At 39.8% G+C, this 21,776-nt stretch overlaps 1 protein-coding gene across 1 annotated transcript in view; it reads right to left on the bottom strand.

Moving 5' to 3' along the window:
* Window positions 1-10,082: 10,082 nt before the first annotated feature.
* Window positions 10,083-21,776, bottom strand: part of pomt1 (protein-O-mannosyltransferase 1) — a 73,112-nt gene continuing 61,418 nt past the window's right edge. The window contains exons 17-20 of the mRNA XM_036527007.1: window positions 17,957-18,070; window positions 16,963-17,089; window positions 11,264-11,441; window positions 10,083-10,594 (exon numbers count right to left, since the gene is read on the bottom strand). Of these exons, the coding sequence (XP_036382900.1) occupies window positions 10,420-10,594; window positions 11,264-11,441; window positions 16,963-17,089; window positions 17,957-18,070 (594 nt within the window). The 3' untranslated portion in view covers window positions 10,083-10,419. The remainder of the gene's footprint in view (window positions 10,595-11,263; window positions 11,442-16,962; window positions 17,090-17,956; window positions 18,071-21,776) is intronic.

Here is a 21,776-nt window from a genome sequence, read left to right as displayed (position 1 = left end):
TCCATATCTACGCAATCTACACAAACCATGCATCCAGATCATGCATATGAAATACTCCTCCTTGAGCACACAAGGCTTGAGGTAAGTTTAAGCTCTTTACTGGTTCTGATGTGTTTCCATAGCCTACAGTTCTTTCTTTTTCTTCTTTTGGTTGTTTGTTTTTGCTTTTGTAAAACTGAAATGACAATAAAGAAAATAAAAGATTACATTTCACTTGTTTTCCGAGTAGTTCCTGCACTACATCAATACAAACACAATTAAACAGAAGTGAATAACTACTGTATGCTCTTAATGACGAGCTCATGAGTAGGCTAATTCAAACAAGAGTAATGGGTGTGGAGATGGATGCAGAGCTGTATACAGATTGTAACTATGATTGAATTTGATGTAAATTCAAAATTATTTTTCTCACCAACACTTACCAACTAGCATCGTTAGCAGTGAATATTTCGTGAGCAATTCAACCGAGAAGAAGGGATGTGAATTTGGACACAGGCTTCGTCTGTCGGGCTTTAAGGGTTAAAAGGCATTTTTAGTGACAATTGCAAGTGACAAATAATTTTTTGAAGATTTTTCCAGAGCCCCCCAATTTTTGCTGTTGAGGCTGTCAGGGGGTCTTAAGCATGACTCAAGGGGTCTCAGACCCCCGAGACCCCCATAGCCTATTTCGCACCCTGGTTACCGCTATTAATCTAAAAGTGCATTCGCGCATAACAAAGGAAGGAATACCTGGACAAACAATTAATAAACCTAACAAGGAACATAAAACATTATATTAGGCTAAACAATTTCACCAGCACATCCAATCCAATCCAAAGGTAATGGAAAGTAATCAAGTTACATTACTTTAATATTGTGATACTTGGATTAGGTTACTGATTCGATTTTTTAACAGGTAATTAGTAATTGTATCAGAATACATTTTTAAAGTAACCATCCCAACCCTGATTATAATAGTGAAGACACTTTACAATTTGTTTCATTTAGTTCAGAAATTCGCCAATTATTCAGATGATACACTTAATTCAGAGCAAAATGTACAGTATTCATACTACACCACTACAGTGACACATCAGTGCTTTTACTAATGTGGGGTATTTGACTTCAAAGGCTATAAGATGAAAAACAAGCCACTTGCATTCTCACTCAGCAGATGGTAGGTGTAACACATGTAACTAGACATTCTTGTGGAAATATTGTTGATAAAAAAACCTTTGCATATGTCCAGCTACTTGGATAATTCTTTTTTATTGCAAGTTTACAGCACAAGACATGGCTACAGAGACATTGTAGAAAACACATAATTTCATGGTACTTCAAAATTATGAGATCTAACAGCACGTGTATCTGTGAAAAGCGGTGTGGTCACAGCAGTGTAAATGACCACCTCCCTTCAGACACAAGTTTGACTGATTTAAATTATCACCGCGGTCCAATTCCATTGGTTTTAGTCTGTCATGGGGCACTCCGAAATCCCACTGTTAAGATATTGCAAACCCATAAATGGAAAGAAATGTGTAATGATGTAAGGATGTACTTTGTCTGAATCCTCAAACCTTTTGCTTTGTAACACTTCTCCTTTGAAAAGCTCCACACTGATTTGATCCTTGAGATTGACCCTCCTATCACGAAAAGAAAGGAGCAAAGAAGAAAAGGACAGAACTAGGGAGGGTTTTTTTTTTTTTTTTAGGGAGGGTTTTCCTTGGTTTTATGCATTTTAGTTCTTGTTTGATCCATCTTACCCTTTTATGTTTGCCTATTTTACTAGTTTTAACTTGACCTGTTTATTTACATCAAATGTATTTTTGAACATTTTCATTCATGTCTTTTTTTATGAAAACTTGGCTTCATGGGAGAAGTTTCAGCCATCTTCTTCACGGTCAGGGACAATGTGTTTCAGCTGATAGTCGTCAATCAGTGGGAGTGAATACATAGCCAATGTGACATAGACTAGTGAAATATGTGTTGATTTGCTATGCAAGCAAGAGCTGGTTAGTTAGGTGGCAATCTATTCAGTCTAACATTTAGAGGGTGAAATATTTACATTCTAGTTTTTGTTGCTAGCATTCTACATAGTTCCACAAACCGGTCATTTGTTGCTCAGTAGTTTGGCTATGTATTCTGTATAAGACCAACTGTGGCATCAGCAAATTTGAATGGTGAAGTTGTATAAAAAAATCTTTGTTTATGTCATTTTTTCAGCAGGGCCCTCCTCTTCGCAGTTATCCGTGCCTTGGCACACGACTCTACATGGCTTTGCTTTTCTGACCACAGCTATCTGTGCCTTGTCCCTCCCTACAATGCCTATCTTCACTACAGCTGTTATTTCACACTGGGTTCTCCACGGCAGGTGTCCATTCTGTGTCTAGGAAAACAGCAAAAACATAACTACATTTGTGTGCATTTCCTGAAAAAATTCCAATGTATGGTTGCATGCTTGCATTATGTATGTATGGCATTACTACTGCTCTTAATATCAGTATTGGAGTTACTGTCTGCCTTTTAATCTGTCCAACTGTGCATATATGCCCATCCCTCCTCCCACTGTGTCTGACGCTGCTGAGACAAAGCAGACTTAGAACGGCGGCTGAAGTCCATGACTAATTATGCTCATAACTCAAAAACCATTCATCATAGTGCTGAACTGAAGGTATCAAGACTGTCGCTCTGCCCAAGGGTCACTGAAATGAAAGAAGTTTTGCAGAAGTCACAGGCTCATATATCTTAAGTCATAACCCCTGAACAGGTGACACAGAAACTAGTGTGTCCTACAGAGTATCTATGCCAAATTCTGGCAGTGTCATAGCTCTTTTCACATGTAATATGCACATGGGTGCATTAACAGTTTCTTAATCAGAGAACCAAGCTGCTATGTAACTGTTATGTTAATCTTTCCTTCTAAAACGGAAACTTTTCTTAAATCTCTGGAAAAGTTTGTTTTTTGAATTGCATTCATCCTACCTAAGATTTTGATTTAAATAACAATTCTATATTGCTCATGACTGAAATACAATGCCAATGATCTAGCATTCTGTACTATTTGTTTATTTGGCAAACACCCCCGAATGACTCACAAGGCCAATATCACATGATACAGTAAAGACACTCAATAGACATGAAGGTGAAAAACAGTGCTAAAATAAAAAATACAACCACATAAGCATAGTACTTCACAATTATTCTTCACACTATACTAAAATCAATGTAGAAGCAAATACTGATCTATGGGAAAATATATTTAAATTATAAATATATATAAAATATATAAAATATATAAAAATTATTTGTCACTTACAGTTGTCACTAAAAATATATTTTAACCCTTAAAGCCCGACAGACGAAGCCTGTGTCCAAATTCACATCCCTTCTTCTCGGTTGAATTGCTCACGAAGTATTCACCGCTAACGATGCTAGTTGCTTGTCTATGCGACGAAGTGTTGGCGAGAAAAATAATTTTGAATTTACATCAAATTTAATCATAGTTACAATCTGCATACAGCTCTGCGCCATCTCCACACCCATTACTCTTGTTTGAATTAGGCTACTCATGAACTCGTCATTGCATAGATATGGAACATACATCACAAGAAAGAGCGAAACCGGAGCTTTGTAATGATGCAAGTCACATATTTGTACATACCGTAGTAATCACGTTATGAAGACAGATCAATTTCTGCAAAGTAATATCGTCACTAATTTCTTCACCCACTTCACACTCCTGCTTCTCGGTTGAATAAGTCATGAAGTCCCTTCACAGTGTACCGCATATCAAAATAAACAGCAGGATTTACCCTTTCCGATACTAGTTGTGTCTCTGTCAAAGCGTTGTCGAATGATCCGGTTGAAATCACAGCAAATTTCATTCAATTGCGTTGTCTCCAACATAGGGCTGACATTACATCCTACTTTGTATGAAGAATAAACACAAAATAATGTGTTTGCTTTTCATTGCAATGATTCAGAAGTTGTCGTCAAAAGACGTGCGCAAGTTTTCATAAAATAAAGCACATTCTTCATCCAATGATTCGATGACAAGACTTAAGTGAATAAAACAATGACATTTATTTCTGTTAGGCACTATAAGCACATATTTTTTCAAATTGCTAAGTCATACAGTATCCCACCATAATGGTTGTGATAAGTTATGTAGCTATGTTATGAGGTTACCCAAGTTGCCAGATCGTCTATGAAACACAATCTACACACACACTACATACAATTATTTATTTACCATCCACAACCACCCCGCCCCCCACCGCCGAAAAAACGTCCAGTTTTGAAACCTAAATGTTGGCAGGTATAGGTAGGGGGGACTCCCCGATTGCCACCGGGTATTTCGCACACTGTGTACCCTACTATCCTACAGTAAATACTATGTGACCTTAGATCTGAAGAGCTTTGCTAAACTACAAAAGAATTCATTCAAGGATTGATGAGATTTGAGGTGTTATCTGTCAAACAGGTCTAAATTTTGTAAATCAAGCTGAAGTATGTATAGGTGTGTTTATTATACTGTGCTTTTTATTATTGATTCTTTGTAAACCTAAATAATCATCTTCCTTTAGGAAGGCTTACAAGTATCTGTAAAGAAGTCACTTTTTAATCCTGTGCTTTAGTATGACAGTCATTCATTGCTATAGATCAGCGTTTCTCAAACCTCTCCTGGAGGACCCCTTATCCGGCATGTTTTAGATCTCTCCCTGCTCCAACACAGCTGATTTAAATGATCAATTTGTTATTAAACAGCTTCAGGAGGTCCTAACGAGTCAACGCAAATTAACATAAGTTGCACATTAAGCATCAATACAGCAATACAGTTCTGACTCTCAAATAAGAAAAATTCTAGTTAACGTTAGTTTTGAGGAAACAGAAAGTGTAGCAAATGAGGTGGTGAAAACTATGAGAAGCTTAACGCGTAAAGTATTAACATACTGAAATCACAGTGTCTCACATCTTATATTCATTTTACTCTGAAATAACTTGAAATTGGTGCAATTATCAGGTGAAAAACTAAAGATTTCTGGGCTGGGCTAAGCCCCCAATGTTTCAAGATCCTAACAACACCTCTAGTATATACCATGTAAAAATTTAAATGTCAGTTTTAAATTTCCATTTCAACTTTAATTTACGCAAAATTTATCACATTTGCCAAGCTTTACTCCAATCTAAATTGTCAAAAATAGAAGACCAATATGCATTTTTATAAATTATTTCACCAATAGAATTGTTCTAAAATGCTTATTTGTACATTTGTGTTTTAGAATGTCAGTTTCCCCAATAATAAGACAATGACCCCGGGCCCACGGTTCTGCCCAGTAGCAAAGGGGCCCACCTTGGGCCCAATCTGCCTGACTGAACATGCATTTTTGTTGTTTAGTTTAATATTTTGAATAAAGTTTGTTTGTGTGTCTTGATTTCCGCAAAAAATAAAAAGTCAGACTGCGGGCGTAATGGTTTCGACCGACCTCTAGCTAAATTTATCGCCGCGATATTTATTTTGAATGAGCAGAGACACAATAAAGTTACAGAAAACTTTATTGGCTGTCCAGTATCATTGTGTAAGTGTACAAACAAAAAATTACGCCCCCTGTTTGAGTCCCAAAGTAGGAACTAGGCGATCGCCGGCTGTCTTATTTCCCATCGCCGTCACTGCTGACGGAGCCGCGGTTTTTAAAAATGGTCCACGAGAAATAGCACACTTCATTCTAATCCGCATTTCTCTCCGTTCCGCCCTTCCGTCTCCGTAGGTTTCCCCTTGGATTTGTATTGCATCTCCATAGAGCCTATAATAGAGGCTATGCACGGACGGGTTTCCTGACATTTATATGTAGTCTACCTGATTTCGACGCCGGGGAAATACACAAAGCAAAGCCTCAAGGCACATTCTAAAACGCTTAACGTGGCAAAATGTTGCAAAACTGCGATCAATGATCACCAAATTTCTCTCGGACATCTCTTGTCAGAAACACTTCCTCCTGTCAAAAATCAAAACCGAAATCCTAGGAGTAGCCGATGGTCGTTATCTCACGTTAAGCGCTTTCCTCTCCATTGACTCCATTGATTTACTGTAGTGTGTGTCTGTGTATTCATGCGTTATTTTGCATTTAAGTAGCAGAGAGTATCAGACAAAGACAAGGGAGTCTATCTGCAGGAGTCCATCAAGGGAGAACATCAGGGTGAACAGCAATTCTCCATGTATCATCCAATCCCTGTGACCATCTCCTGCAGAAGATGCACTCATCGTCATTGTCTACCTTGATCCTGAAATAACTCCAACCTTGTCTACCCCTTGCTGACCTCCGCTGACAACCTGCCTTTGCTGAAGGCTTGTGGAACTGTCAGTCTGCAACCAGAAAGGCTGCCTCCCTCCTCTCTCTCCAGTTCCTTGCCCCCATAAAGACATGGATCACCCTGGACAACACCGCAACCCTGGCAGCCCTCTCCGCTGCATACTCATTCTCCCAAACTCCCCGACTCTCTGGCTGGGATGATGGGACTGGGCTCCTCATATCTTAGTCCTGGAAATTCTCTGTTCTCCCTCTCTCCCATCTCTCCATCTCCCCTTTTGATTTTCACGCTGTTACTGCTACTAACTCCTCTAGAATGTGTATTGTTGTTGTTTACAGACAATCTGCCCGGGAGACTTCCTTGAGGAACTGGATTTTCTCCTCAGTTCCTTCCCAGAGGATGGAACCCCCCTGATCCTACTGGGGGACTTCAACTTTCACCTAGAAACTTCTCAAGCTTCCGGATTCCTCCCACTGCTCCACTCCTTTGACTTCTGCTCCTTTGACACACTAATGCAGTCACCTCCAACACACAAGGCAGGCAAACAACTGGATTTGGTCTTCCTCAGATGGGATTGCTCCACCTCAGATCTAAAAGTTACCCCCCTCCAACTATCTGACCACTATTTTGTCTCCTTTTCTCTACGTCCTCCTCCATGAACCAGCCTGTTGCCTACCTCTGTCACCTCTCACCTTCAACATTCTCCTCTCCTCCACAGTTCTCCATTCTCCCTCTCTTGATGCTTTCTCTAAACTGTTTACTGATTCTGCTGCTTCAACCCTATTCTCTTTTCTGTCTGCTTCCCTTGATTCTCTCTGTCCTTTTATTTCCAACAGGGCAAAGGTTCAGAATGGAAGTGGAGAAAATACAGCCCCTCCACCAATCTGCTGAACTATCAAGCATTCCTTTCTGCCTTCTCTGCAAGTGTGACATCAGCTAAGGCTTCCTTTCATGAATCAAAAATTCAAAGCTCACTTTATGATCCATGAAGACCATTTTTACTTTCTCTTCTCTCCTCAATCCTCCATCTCCCCCACCCTCCTCTGATCTCTCTGCAGATGACTTTGCAGATCATTTCAGCCTAAATATTGTAAGCATTCCTAACTGCCTCCAGTCGCCACAACCCTCATCTCTCACCTCTTCCTTTTTTATTCCCTGCCTACCTTCCCTTCCTTCTCCCCTCTTTCACATGCTGATGTTGCTCACCTCCTTACATCAAATCGACCCACAACCCTTGCCCTGGATCCCATTCCTTCACCTCTCCTGCAGACCATTGCTCCCAGTCTTCTTCCATTCATCACCAGTCTGATGATTCTGTCACTCTCCATGGGCAGTGTGCTGGCAGCCTTCAAGGAATTGTGAGTCACACCCCTGCTGAAGAAAAGGACTCTGGACCCATCTGATGTCCAGAACTATCTGTCTCTCTCATTCCTTCTCATCTAAAACACTTGAACAAGCTTGAACAAGCTATCCTCCTTTTTCTCATGAACCAACCTTCTTTTCAGTCTAGGTTCAGGGCTGGTCATTCCACAGAGACTGCGCTATTCTCCATTACTGAGGCTCTTCAATCAGCCAGAGCTTCCCCCACTCCTCAGTCTTGATTCTTCTAGACCTTTCTGCAGCCACTGACATAGTGGATCATACTCTACCTCTGTCTACCCAGGCTATGTTGGGGATTGCTGACACCACTCTCTTTTGGGTTGAATCCTACCTCTCTGGATGCTCTTTCAGGGTGTCCTGGAACAGTGGGTTGTCTAGAGCCCACAGCCTAGTCTGTGGGTGTCCCTAAAGGCTATACTTGGCCCCCTCCTCCTGTGTCTTTACATGCAATCTCTCAACTCTGTCATCTCCTCCCACATTTTTGCGTATCATTTCTATGCCGATGACACACAACTCTTCCTGTTGGTTTTTGCCATCTGACACAGGTTTTTGCACGTATCTCAGCTTGCCTGGAAGACATTCACAGTGGATGGTGGACCACCCCCTAAAGCTGAACCTGGCTAAAACTGAGATGCTGTTCCTCCCATCCAAGTCCTCCCTGTTTCAATACCTCTCCCTCAGCCTAGACTCTACAAGCCTTAACACCAACAGCACTGTAAAAAGCCTTGGTATAATGCTTGATAACTGTCCTTCTCCTCTCAGGTGGCAGCGGTGAGTCCGTCATGCAGATTCTTCTTGTACAACATCCAAAGCATATGTCCTTATTTCACTATGTATTCAACACAGCTCCTAGTTCAGGCCCTGGTCCTCTCACGCCTGGACTACTGTAACTCCCTCCTTGCTTGCTTTCCTGCCTGTGCAATCAGACCTCTACAACTAATCCTGAATGCAGCTGCATGGCTTGACTACTATCTCCCTAAACATAGTCAAGTTACTCTCCTCACTTCATTGACACCATGTTATCGCTTGCATCAAGTTCAAAAACTTGGTGCTGGCATATAGGACCTTTGACCTACGACCTATCACCACTCATCAAACCCTATGTTCCCTCAAGATCACTGCACTCTATATCTACTGTGCAACTGACTGTCCTGACCCAATGTGGTCACTCTTTTCAGACATAATCCCTGTCTGTATTGGTCCCTCAGTGGTAGAATGACCTCCCCATGGAGGTTAGGACAGCAAAATCACTGGCCATCTTCCGACACAGACTGAAGACCCACCTTTTCAGACTGCATCTCGGTTCCACTTCAATCCCCACCCTCTAACACCTGCTACCTCTAGTATTTGATGTTAATTTTATGTGTAGTACTGTGATGTATTTTCATTCTGTGTTCTAGGGACTGTTGTATTGTAGAGTCCTTACCTTCTGTCAGATTGCACAAGTTAGCTTGTGGTACGGCTTGAATAGTGTTACGCTCACACTCACTGGTCTGGGGGTGTTCTTAGCTTGGTCTGTCACTGTTGCTCATTTAAATTGAATGGATACACTTATGTTTTATTGCGCTGGAAGTCACACTGCATAAGTGTGCATGTAAATACATGCAGTGTAATGTAGCAATTAATGTCCAAGTACATATTATAACCACATGCTTACATGGTTATTTCCTTTATTAAAGTGAGGGCTATATATTTTGCTGTTTGAGATAAAGTTTGAGGCATCAGCATTCTGCCCAATGGTGAGTAAATGCGGGAAGTACAACCAATTTAGTTGAAGTATCACAGCATATATTAAATCAGTGTGGTGAAAAGCCTTAGCAGTGCATAGGCCAAGTTTAATACAGAGGTAATTTAATGAATTTCCTATCTTTTATGGCTTTGGCCACCTTTTACCTGGAATGTAAAATTAAAATATGCAAATCAAAGAAATACTCTCACCCCACCCACCAGTTTACAGCCTACCAGCTGCTACTAGTTTACTACATTGCAACTAATGTAGTAATGGTTATTATCAGGTGAGTACAGTATTGTGAATATATAATGTTATTAATATTTTATGAAATAAAATGAATGAGACAACATAAATCAGTTAAGTGTCGCATGGACAGCACATATACCCACACGCACGCACGTGCAACTATGCCAGTTAATGGGTCACTGATTTCCTGAAATGTACTTACTTTATCAATGGAAAAATGAAAAAGTAAAAAAGGATATCATGAGTACATTAATAGTTAATACAACTACTAATTGCACCTCTATTAATATCATTTATGTTAACAGAGGTGTTCCACTTCAGGTGAATAAGCACAATTTATGTATACCGCATTTTGTTTAGCATACATTTCAGCTTTTATTTAAAATCAGCATCCGGTTGAGTATTTTGTATATTACTTCATGTACAAATTTAACTTATCCTAAACACTACCGACTGAATATGATGTTAAAATAATGGATATGCTTTTCTGTGACCCAGTTAAGAATGCCTCACATTTTAATTTAACAAGCTAAAGAAATTGCAAAGGATGTGACCCTGGCCACAAGATGCTCGTATTGAATGAGAATTATTTGGAAAGTTCTGTCGACATTATAGTTATTTATAGTTATATTAGTAATACAACCAATGTTCCAGGCGTATACAGTAGGATTTTACATCTTTCCTCAGGTACTTAGTGTCTCCTCTGACATAAAATTCTCAAAAAAAGCATTTTCACCATGTCAAGGGTGCTCAATGTAGAACTGTCCATAGAGTCAGGGCTTGCGGAGCAGGATGTCCCAGGTGTCCTTCCAGCGCAGTGAGGCCAGCGCATCAGAGTTAAGTTCTGGCTGCCCATAGGTGAGGGGACTGAAGGCACGGTAGGACAGATACACAGAAGACAGACCTGCCACCAGTACTGCATCAAGTGTGAGACGATGAGAGGAACACCTGGGTATGTAAGGAAAAAGGGAACAGTGAAATGAACAGCGTATGGGGAGGTGTAGGAGATGGGGAAAAATATATTAACTTTGGTGAGTGTGTTCAGAATATAGGATGAATTATTATAGGACTATCAAATTATTTTGAAATGTAAATAGACCAAAGCCACACAGAACAATATAAATAATATTTTATATAACAATATAAATAACTAAACCTAACTAAAGCTTTTCACCTTTATACAACACAGTTTGTTTTTTGGAATCATGGACTGTATACTAGTCTTACAGCTGATGTTACAGGAACAATCTCTGCACTCTTGCAGGTGCTCTGAGGAGAGACTCATGCAATCCTCTAGTATGCTTGCCTATAGCTGCCCTACCAATCCCTATTTCCTTCAGAACAAAGCCAATTTGTTCTGCTGCTGTTCCTGTCACTGTTGGTAAATGACCTGGCTGAACCCAAACCAGGGCTGTCAGACTCAGCTTGTGATCAAAGCAAATGTCTTCCCAAATGAATCATTTCGGACATCATAAACCTAACAGTTCTGAATAGTTAAAATATACATGAACAACAGGTCCAGATGAGTACTAGAAGAAAGAAACACGGTCAGCCACATTACAAAATTTTGCTCATACCCTGTCCCCTGCCATAACTCCAGACATTCCCCCATCTCACCTCAAAATATGTGTGTGCAGATGCTCCAGGACAGCTGACAGTAGCAAGATCTTGAAGCTTAGCGATGGCAGGTAGTGGTACAGGAAGAGAGTCTTCTCCATCATGAAAAACGGTAGGTAGTTCACTGCCCAACCACCACCGCACACAAGACCTGCTTGGGTCAGCTGACTCCATGAGGCTTGGTTGGTGGATAAGTCAGGGAGAGAAAGAGAAAGTGATTTTCTACATATTTCTATGAACTGTTCATAAAATAAAAGTCACATCACTGGTGAAAAGGTGTGCTCCAGCAAATACAACTTCTGATTAATCACAGTATAGATGTTATTATTGATATAAGATAGACTTGTTGCCCTATTTTATGAGGTAACTTTACAACATGTTTCAGAAATTAAACATATGAGAAAATGGTTGTTTTCATAAATTTTAAGATTAGTGTAAACTAACTTCACCATATACAGTGGCATGAAATTTTCCCCCTTCGTGATGCATTGCATGTTTCTCTTACTAAAGTTTCATATCATCAAATAAAATTTAATATTAGACAAGGGAAACCTGAGAAAACACACACAAAAAATTAATTAATCATTATTATTTCATTCATTTAATAGAAAAAGTGACATATTACCCATATTGTTCCGGTGAAAAACTAATTGTCCTGTTTGTTTTGGAACAAAGAAATACACAAAATTTCAGTTGATAATTAGATTACTGATTAGATATTTAGATTAGATAATTAGACAGACTGAACACAGCCAGGCTTGATATCAACCAGCCCTGTTGAGTTTAAATGGCGTATATATATATTGAACCTTACCATGAGAGAGAAGTAGTCACCACAAAGCTTCTACAGGCACACAATGCCACAATCAAAGGAAATTCCAGAACAGGAAAATGTTCAGATATATCAGTCTGGAAAGGGTTACAAAGCCATTTCTAAGGTTCTTGGACACTGAACCACAGTGCGAGCCATTATCTCTAAATGGAGAAGACTTGGAGTAGAGGTCAATTTTCCTAGGAGTGGCCTGGCATAGTGGCACCTCATCCAGAAAGTCTCGAAAGATCAGATACAAACTTCCAAAGAACTACAGGCCTTTCTAGCACCAGCTAAGGTCAGTGTTCATGAGTCAACAATAAGAAAGAGCAAAAATGCAAAAATGGGCTTCATGGAAGAGTAACAAGGCAGAAACCGCTGCTCACTAAGAAAAAAATCAAAGCTTGTCTCACATTGGCTAAAAAGCACCTGGATGATCCCCAAGAATTTTGGGATATATTCTATGGACAGATGAGTCAAAAGTGTAAATTATTGGAGGGTGCAAATCGTAAAGCGAATAGAGCATTCCACTGTAAGAATGTCATACCTACAGTGAAACATGATGGTGGCAGTGTGATGGTAAGTGGATGTTTTGCTGCCTCAGGACCTGGAAGACTTGCTATCATAGAAGGAAGCATGAATTCTGCTATGTACCAGACAATTCGTAAAGGAGTATGTCCGACCATTTGTACGTGAGTTGAAGCTTACGCATAATTGTGTGATGCAGTAGGACAATGATCCAAAACACAGAAGCAAATCCACATTTGAATGGCTAGTAACAGTCCTGACTTGAATCCAACAGTGATGATGTGGAGGGATCTGAAAAGAACAGCTTATGTATGAAGACCTACCAATCTGTCAGAGTTAAAGCAGTTCTGCAAAGAAGAGTGGGCCAAGATTCCTCCACAGAGGGTGGTCCAACTAGATATTAGGTTTAATTATTATAGTTTGTTTGAAAATCTGAAGCCATTCAGTACTCCAAATAGGCAATAATAGAGAATATCAAGTAGGGGGATTTTTTCACGCCACTGCAGTTACTTGAGACATGAAGCTAAGGAAATGATGCCTAATGGTTCCACTAAGAGAATTCACTGGAGAGATTTCTTTGTTGCTGTTTGAACAAGAAAGAGAAGGCATGAGACAGAGAAATTCAGATTTTTCAACTTTCATAAATAGAATAATTCACTTAATATCCATTCTGCTCTATATCTGTCCCTATACATAATTATATATATAGTAGACAATATATACAATGGGAGCCAAATGAGGGAGGCCACCAGAGGAGCAGTTTTCACTGTTTGTTACAGTATCATACAATTATACCCAGGGACACCCTGAGTATGTGTTGGTATTTTATCAGAATGGTACGCTATCAGTGTTGCGTTGCACTTTTGTATTGGACCAGGTGCACATTTGTGGGTTCAGCCTAGTGTGTTTGACACTGGGTCTTGTTGGTGTGCAAATGATGGTTTCTTTGTTTTTGTCATTTTACAGGATGCAGATTTTTGCCTGACTTCTCAAGTCTACTGGATGTACTGTTAAATGTACTCATCTTGTACATCAATCGGGATAAGAGCATGTACTTGATGTCTAAATGTATATGTGTATATGTATATGTATATATAAATATACACATAGGGTAGACAAAACAATGAAATGGAACAACGAAAACACCTAACAAGACAGTTGCTCATACATTAACAGATCCAGAACCATATTCAGCTGCTGGGAACAGTGAACAACTACCGTATGTATTGAAGATTTTAGAACCTGAACTGCATTGAAGGCCGTTGGCTTTCTTCAAACATAAATCCTTCCAGATGTAAGAAATAGAGTAAAAGACAACCCATCAGACCACAATACTTTCATCCACCATCCTGAAGTCCACAATTTGTGCTCATTACACCAAGTTAGGTGTTGTGAATAGGCCTTGGTGACAAGCGGTTTTCTGAATGGCCCTATCAGAGGCATCAGCTTTGTGAGTGTCATAATGTACAGTTTCTGTTGAGACTAAGTCACAAAGGTGCATATTCAGTCCTGTGGTAATTTTTGAGATTGCTGTTTTGTGGTTTTTAGCAGTAAAGCACCCGTCTGTCCCTGTCAGTGCAGTTCAACCACTGTTCCTCTTTCCTGATGCAGTTTTCCTGGTTTGGAGTATGCTGTCATGATTTTGTTCCCCTTGAATAATCCTACCAATTCTTTGACTGGTGCCCCTGCAATTTGGGAATCAACAATTTGACTTCTTTCAAAATCTGTTAGATCATTCATTTTGCTTTAGAAACATAACAAGGTATTGAATTTTGTAGTTAACCTTATTGAGTCCTTTTATAAATTCAAAGACCTCAATTACATCACCCCTAAGCCTCCTCTCGCTAAGTCTAAATAAGTTAAGTAACTTGAGTCTTTCCTTGTAGCTTTTATATTTCATACCAGGAACTAATTTAATTGCCCTTCTTTGAACTTTTTCAAGAGCCTCAATATCTTTCTTACAGTGCGGTGCCCAGAACTGCACACAATATTCCAAGTGAGGTCTGACTAAAGCATTGTTAGTGTAATGCAAAGCATTGCAAGCACACTGTTGTTATCCGTTTTATTCTTCTTTTTCTTTTTCTTATTCCACCAAATTTTGTACCACTTCTCCTCCCAGTTTTCGAGATATTGACCCCAAACCAACTGTAACCCGTCCGGTCTGACCCCGATCGGGTTGCTTGTATACAGCCAAGCCATACCCGCACCAAGCCATTCTCCGGTTTTTGTCATTTTTTCATCCCTTTTTTCCCATAGACTCCCATTCATTTTCAAAATCACCCCCCTCACACTTCATGGCCTTCCCACTCGCTCACTTTTCACTCCATAGCCACCATACCTCACATGTTGCCTTGGGACAAATCACCCAACACTCATCCAAGACCGTCTTGACCTGCACTCGTCTTTTTGTCATTCACTCATCCCTCGATCCTCGCATTGACTTCAATTCATTTTTAAGGTCTTACCGCTCGGTCACCTTTCGGCCTGGTCGCAGTACCTCATATGCTGGCTCAGGTCATGCCACCCAACACTCATTGAAAGCCATACTGACCCGCCCCAGCAACACCTTAGCAATGCCCAGCGACCATATTGTTTACCCTAGCAACCACTTAGCAACATCCTGGCAACCGCCCAGCAACTCCCTAGCAATGCCCCAGCAACCATATTGTTTACCCTAGCAACCACTTAGCAATACCCTGGCAACCACCCAACAACACCCTAGCAACCAAATCATATACCTCAGCAACCACCTAGCAACAGCCTAGCAGCCACCTAGTAACGCCCTGGCAACCACCTAGCAACAGCCTAGCAACCATCCAGCGACAACCTAGAAACAACTTAGCAACATCCTAGCAACCACCTAGCAACACCCTAGCAACCGCTTAGCCACTTCCTAGCGATTGTCTCATATACGTTACCACGTTTTCACTGCCGGGTTGCAATCACACTGTGCATTTTCTTCAGGAAATGCACTTTTCTAGTTTCAATACAACCTCCTTAGACTTATACTCATTACTTTGGATGCTGTTTAGGTCTTCCTGTATTACCTTAGTTGATACTGTTGGCTAGACCCCTAGTTTCGTATCATCTGCAAATTTTACTATTTTACTACTAACCTCTGCATCAAAAGCTATTTTTAAAATAGCTTAAACATATTAATATGTAGTTGTGACATTAATAATACTTTAATAATACTTTAGTGGCCCATGTCTTGTGGTGAGAGGTATACAAATCCTCTTGGAATCAGTTAAACAAGGTTTATATATGTGTGTTCTCAACATTATTTGTTTTAAACTAAGCTTTAAGCTTTTCCTCCATAATAAATATGTATTATTGCAAGAAAAATAGCATCTGTGAAATTCAACAGTCACTGGGTCACAAGCTGAAAACCTAATGACAGCTTATTGATTTTTGAACAACAATGCAATCATTGAACTGGATCTAATGGCTTCATGTTGCTCACATGATAACATTGAGTTCACTTATGCATAAATATACTGGATAATGATCTGGATTTACAATCTTTATTCAGTCTTAATCATTGTTCTTTATTTACTTGCCATTTTTAGAAAATAAATACATGTTAATTGTCTGATTGTATATGCAAGAAGTTTTGAATACAAGATGAATTTGAACAAAGGCAAGAGCTAGATAATATTCTGGGACAGCAACATCTGAGTGACTCCTGGGAATTATGGTTCACATGAATACCACCACTGAGGGATGATAGTACTCAAGGTGCATACAGGTTTATTGGTTTATCAGCAAAGTGTCACAGAGAGGGCAGACAGGATCATTACAACAGAGACTAAGGAACAAGCTCATTTTCAGGGGTAGCTTATTTTTGGATGTGTATTTTATGGTCATGGCAGATCTGCAAAGACATCACCTGTGTCCCTTTCCTTAGGTTGTGAGGGTGACAAGCACCTTTTTTTGCTATGAGTCTATTCCATTACACCTTGAGGTCATTTATGGGCATGTTGCAAGCTCTGCCTTACACCCATGGCATATCAGGATAGCAGCTTCCGGAAGTGAAATAGTTTCAAACTGTTCCTATGCATAAATTAGCTTATAAAATACATTTAAGGTTTACACTGTGTAGTTGTCACATTAAAGTCACTGTGGCTGTCGTATGTTAAACATTGTATGCAGACTGATTACATTAATTGATTTTTAGGAATTGACAAGTTTGAATATAGCTTAGATTCCATTTTGTGTTAAATAATACACTATCAAAGATAACTTGATAATGACTAGTTGTATAATAGGTTCTGTCATTTACCTAAATTACAAATAAGTTATAAATGAAACAGCCCAAGCATAGGTCACACCATTTTTATACTTAGATTGCATTTCATACCTTCAGGAATGTCTTCTATGTTCCTTCTCCGCCTCAACAGGTACCAAAAGAATAGCGCAGTAAACACTGCTAGGCCCAAAGTGGCAAAAGTCCAGGTAACAAAATTCCCAATCAAGTGGATCTGAGCCTGAGACAGAGAGACACAGTTTCAACCTCAGTTATGACTAATATATATATATATATCTCCATCCCCTGTATTATCCACTCTAATGGATATTGTTTGTTAGGGCCTCTCTTTGTAATAATTTTTCACATGAAATAAGAGCTTGTTTATGAATGTCCTCTGTAATGGACATGAAGATATATGTGTTTCACCTGTTTCACACAATACTTTATCAGACATCTCACTGAGTGAGGCAGACAGAATGTTGAAGAGAATCAATGAGGGAGATTCAGATGTAAATTTGTCAGATGATGAGGATCCACACACACAGTGAATGAAACAGAGGAGGAGGCGTCAGCTGAGGAAGAACAAGACACAATGTAAAATAAAGTGCGCCCCTCCTCTGCATCTCCAAGAAGGGAGACTACGTCATGAAGTACCACTTATGATCAATATGCCAGATGAAAGGCTTCAAGGAAAGAAAGGAATGAGTCAAATGAAAAAGATAGTGATTCAGTTGAGAAAAGTCAAGTAGTGCAGATTCTGTATGATTCAGTTAATTGCATTGTTGGTGTTAAATGCATATTTTCTTTTCTTGTCATATTTTACACGTTTACGATCAACAGAGTCTTAGTGTCCACTACAGTCCACATACAATAAAAAAAGTTTTTTTTTCTTTGTAATATGGGTTTTTTTTCAACCCCCAACCACTTTAGTATTTTATAGTTATTTATATGGGAAGAGAATTTAGACAATGTTTAAGTTGCACAAAAACAAAAACAATCAGATTATTGTCGCTGCAAGTGTAGAATGTTTTTGGCTGCAGAAAATTGGTAAAGAAAATAAATGCACACAATAATAACTGACAGATAGCTTGCAAAGGGGACTGACATTGCTGGAGGGGTGGAGCCAGTATACAATGTTGGTATCCATGACAACCCATTCCATGGGAGAAGAGCTGTACTTGTGTTCAGACTCCTCATTCTTCACACTGAGCATTTTCCACTGTTAGAGAAACAAACACAAAAAATTACCTAAAGCCATTTAGTATGCCTTCACAAGTCAGGAAGAGTGGCAATGAAAATGTAAAACAAGATTTTATTTTCAATTCACTGCATTAATAAAAAATCTTGCAATCCTCAGTTAATGAAAATTTTGTATTTCATCATGACATGGACTAATAAGGATGCGTTTCAGCCACATTGTCTTCCTACATTTGCATATCCAGTGTGATAGAAATAAGTGTTCATAATACACTTTCAAAATAAAAGAAAGTAATCCAACAAGGCAGTTAAAAAGGTGGCTAAGCTCGCTAATAAATCAATAAAATCAGTAATATAACACTGTTGAACAGTACACTGTTCAGTGCCACATAAACTTATTCTTCTGAGATGGTAAGACTAAGAACCAAGTCATACAAAAGAATTTAGGAAACACTAAGTATATTTAGATTGCTGCTCCTCCAGTTTGTGTGAGGTTGATGCGGTCCAAATTGCTTAGTATAATTTGGCATAATTTAATATTAATCATCTTTATGGCATACTTATTTTTTAAAGTGTTGCTAATGACTTTGTACTCGAGTTTAGATAATTAGTACTCACAAATTACAAAGTCCAGTATATACAACTTGGCATTTCTGTATGCGGAAGGCATTTAATGGGATATATTTATATTTATTTATTTTTGATATTTATTTTGATACTACAGAACTTAATGCTTAATGCTGACCAGAACCCCCTCTTAGTACAAGCATGCAACATAATGCAAAATCAGTCAAAACAGAACTCTATAGTACCAGCACTGACAGCTTAGACAGAGCTGAGAGAACTTAAAGCTTCCTGGAGTGGCATAAGCATAGAAAAACACAGTACAAACAAACCACAGCAGATAATATTGCACACTTCCACAGAACAGTTTAAAACACTGGACATTGTTGAAAATCTAAACAAGTCATACACTGTATTGAAGTATACTGTACGTCTGGTTAAAGAACCTCAGGTTTATTTACAAGTCTTGTTGAAAAATCTTACAGAAAATGGAAGAAAACTATAAAGTTAATTGTATTAAGAAACTGTTTTCTCATTTTCCTATGGCACACTCAGGGGTGCAGATGGCGGGGGGGGTGGGGTCCCAGTTTCATAGGGACCCCCGATCCGTCTCCCCCACAAAAAAAAAAAAAACTTCTGATGAGCAGCATCACATCCCTAGTTATGGTTAGTAGATATTTGTTGTTGCTAACTGAATTTTTACATTGCCCTGGCTAAAGACAACATTTCCTCATGGCCTTCAGGCAATTTCTGATGACAATGAGACAGGCCCAAGTCAGGCTGTCAGGCTGAAAGAGACAGAGATCACAGAGAGGATCAGCTGGAGGGTAATGGAGACAGCAGAAAAAGACAACATGGAGTGGAAGTTGAAATTGAGGACACAAAAATGACATATACACAGCCAAATCAACCTGATCCTGAAGTTATACAAAAGCAAGTGCTCAGTGAGTGGATATTAACATTCCAAAAAAACCTGGCATGATTAGTACCCCTGGCTGCATGTCAATCAGGGTATTGATGGAGTTCTGTGTTTTAACTGCCCTTAGTACTTTAAGACAGGGAAACCAACGCAAGCAAAGAGTACAGCTTTTGTCAGTGCTGGTTTTAAAAACCAGACTAGAAAAATTTAGCAAACATGTAAATGTAAATGCAAGTCAGAGGGCCACAAAGTTGCTCTCACAACTGCAGCGTACGAAAACAGATCAGTCAGTGCACAGCTGAGCAGTGCGCACTTTGAACAACAGAAAGATAACAGAGCTAATCTGTTAAAAGTTATTGGTGGTGAGATGTTTCTAGTGAGACAGGGTGTGGTCTTTAGGGGGCATGATCATCGAAAAGGGAACCTAGACCAGCTTTTAAGATACAAAGCTGAGGACGATCCATCTTTACCCAGGTGATTGTCTGCCAAGAGGGAGGTGCACACTTGGGACTGTCGGAATGAACTAATCAATTTGATGAGCTCATCAATTGTCAAGGCAATCACAGCCGAAATCCGGGCCATGCCTGTTTTGCAGTTTTCAGTAATAATGGACGGGACACAAGATGTTTCAGGTGCTGAGCAGGAGGCCCTATGCCTATGCTCTGTTGACCTTGATTTGGTGGTACACAAAGAGTTCATTGGGTTGTATGAGACAACATCGACAACAGGTGAAAATCTTGCCAAGATTATCTTGGATGTACTGTTGAGGCTGAATTTGCCCGTATCAGGCCTTAGAGGTCAGGCCTACAATGGTGCAGCAAATATGACTGGGAAATACTCGGGTGCACAGGCAGTCATTTGCCAAACACAGCCACTAGCACCATATGTACATTGTGGAGCCCATTGTGTGAACTTAGTAACACAACAGGCATGCTCAGCCTCCCCTGTTGTGAGAAACGCACTTCAGTGGATACACGAGCTTGGGACATTCGTTGCACAGTCTGGTAAACTAAAGAATACCTTTAAATTTATTGCTGCAGCTGCTCGGGAAGAGCCAGTCCTGTCAATCAGGCCTTTATGTCCCACCAGGTGGACTGTGCGATCATCTTCCATTTGTGCTGTGTTGACGCAATATGAAAGGGTGCTAAATGCACTGGAGAAGATGGCTGCAAGTAATCACAGCTCTGAATCTGCAAGCCGTGCACAGGGCTTGCATGATCGACTGCAACAAGGTAATGTTGTACTGGGCCTTATGCTTGCCCTAGATATTATAAGTGAACTAGAGATACTAAATGTATATCTCCAGAAAACAGCCCGACAGTGGATGGCATGCTTTCTGCAGTCTCCCTCGTCCGAGACAGCTTGTGGGCAAAAAGAGACACTGAACACTTTAAGATGATCTTTAGGGAGGCAGAAGACAGGTGTGACAATCTGTCTCTACAGCCTATTGTTTCACCACGCACTTGTAGGCCCCCAAAAAGATATGGGCAGACCACTGTTTACACGCCTGGATCGGCCTTGGATTTCTGTGGAACAGAGTTCTGCCGTGTCTGAGACACAGTAGATATTCAAAAAGGTCTTGACAGATTGGACAAAAGACAAATTGCCCAGCAATTTGTGCAGAGTAATGAAAGAAGGAGAAGAGTTTTTGGGTCCTTCGAGGAGCCTACTTCTGGACAGTAAATTTGACCAGTTTTGACTCTTGTTTGTCCATGGCTTCATAAAAAGTCAGTATCCCATCATGACTTTTAGAGTGTTAAACCATTAGCTCAAATTAAACGAAATGCCTCATCAAGCACAGTTGTATAAGCTTAAAAGTTGAGACCTTTTGCTCACAGTCCCCCCCCCCACCCCAAAAATCTCTGCACACCCATGCAATCAGGAGCATACTTAATGACTGGAGGGGATTATTTAAAACCTAAGGTCACACCACCCAAACATAGACTATTCAATGCACACCATTACAATTTAGATATTGACTATCTATTTATTTTTCTGGACCATGTAATGTCAGCTGCAACACATTCTGTAAGAAGCTCTCAGCTCCCCACAGGGAGGCTATTTATATTTCATATCATTCAGTTACTGCTGACACACCTATCAGTGTCTCCAAAGATTTGTACAATAGAATACATTTTGGCCTGTATAAGAAATGTGTTCTTCAGTCAAAGAAAAATATTCTTCAACCAGTCCGAAGAGGAATGCATGAGAAAACAGGTTTTCTGGAGAGGTGGTGGTCGAAGAA

This window comes from Megalops cyprinoides, chromosome 4, assembly GCF_013368585.1.
Source record: "Megalops cyprinoides isolate fMegCyp1 chromosome 4, fMegCyp1.pri, whole genome shotgun sequence".
NCBI lineage: Eukaryota > Metazoa > Chordata > Actinopteri > Elopiformes > Megalopidae > Megalops > Megalops cyprinoides.
This window is presented reverse-complemented; position numbering and strand designations above follow the sequence as displayed.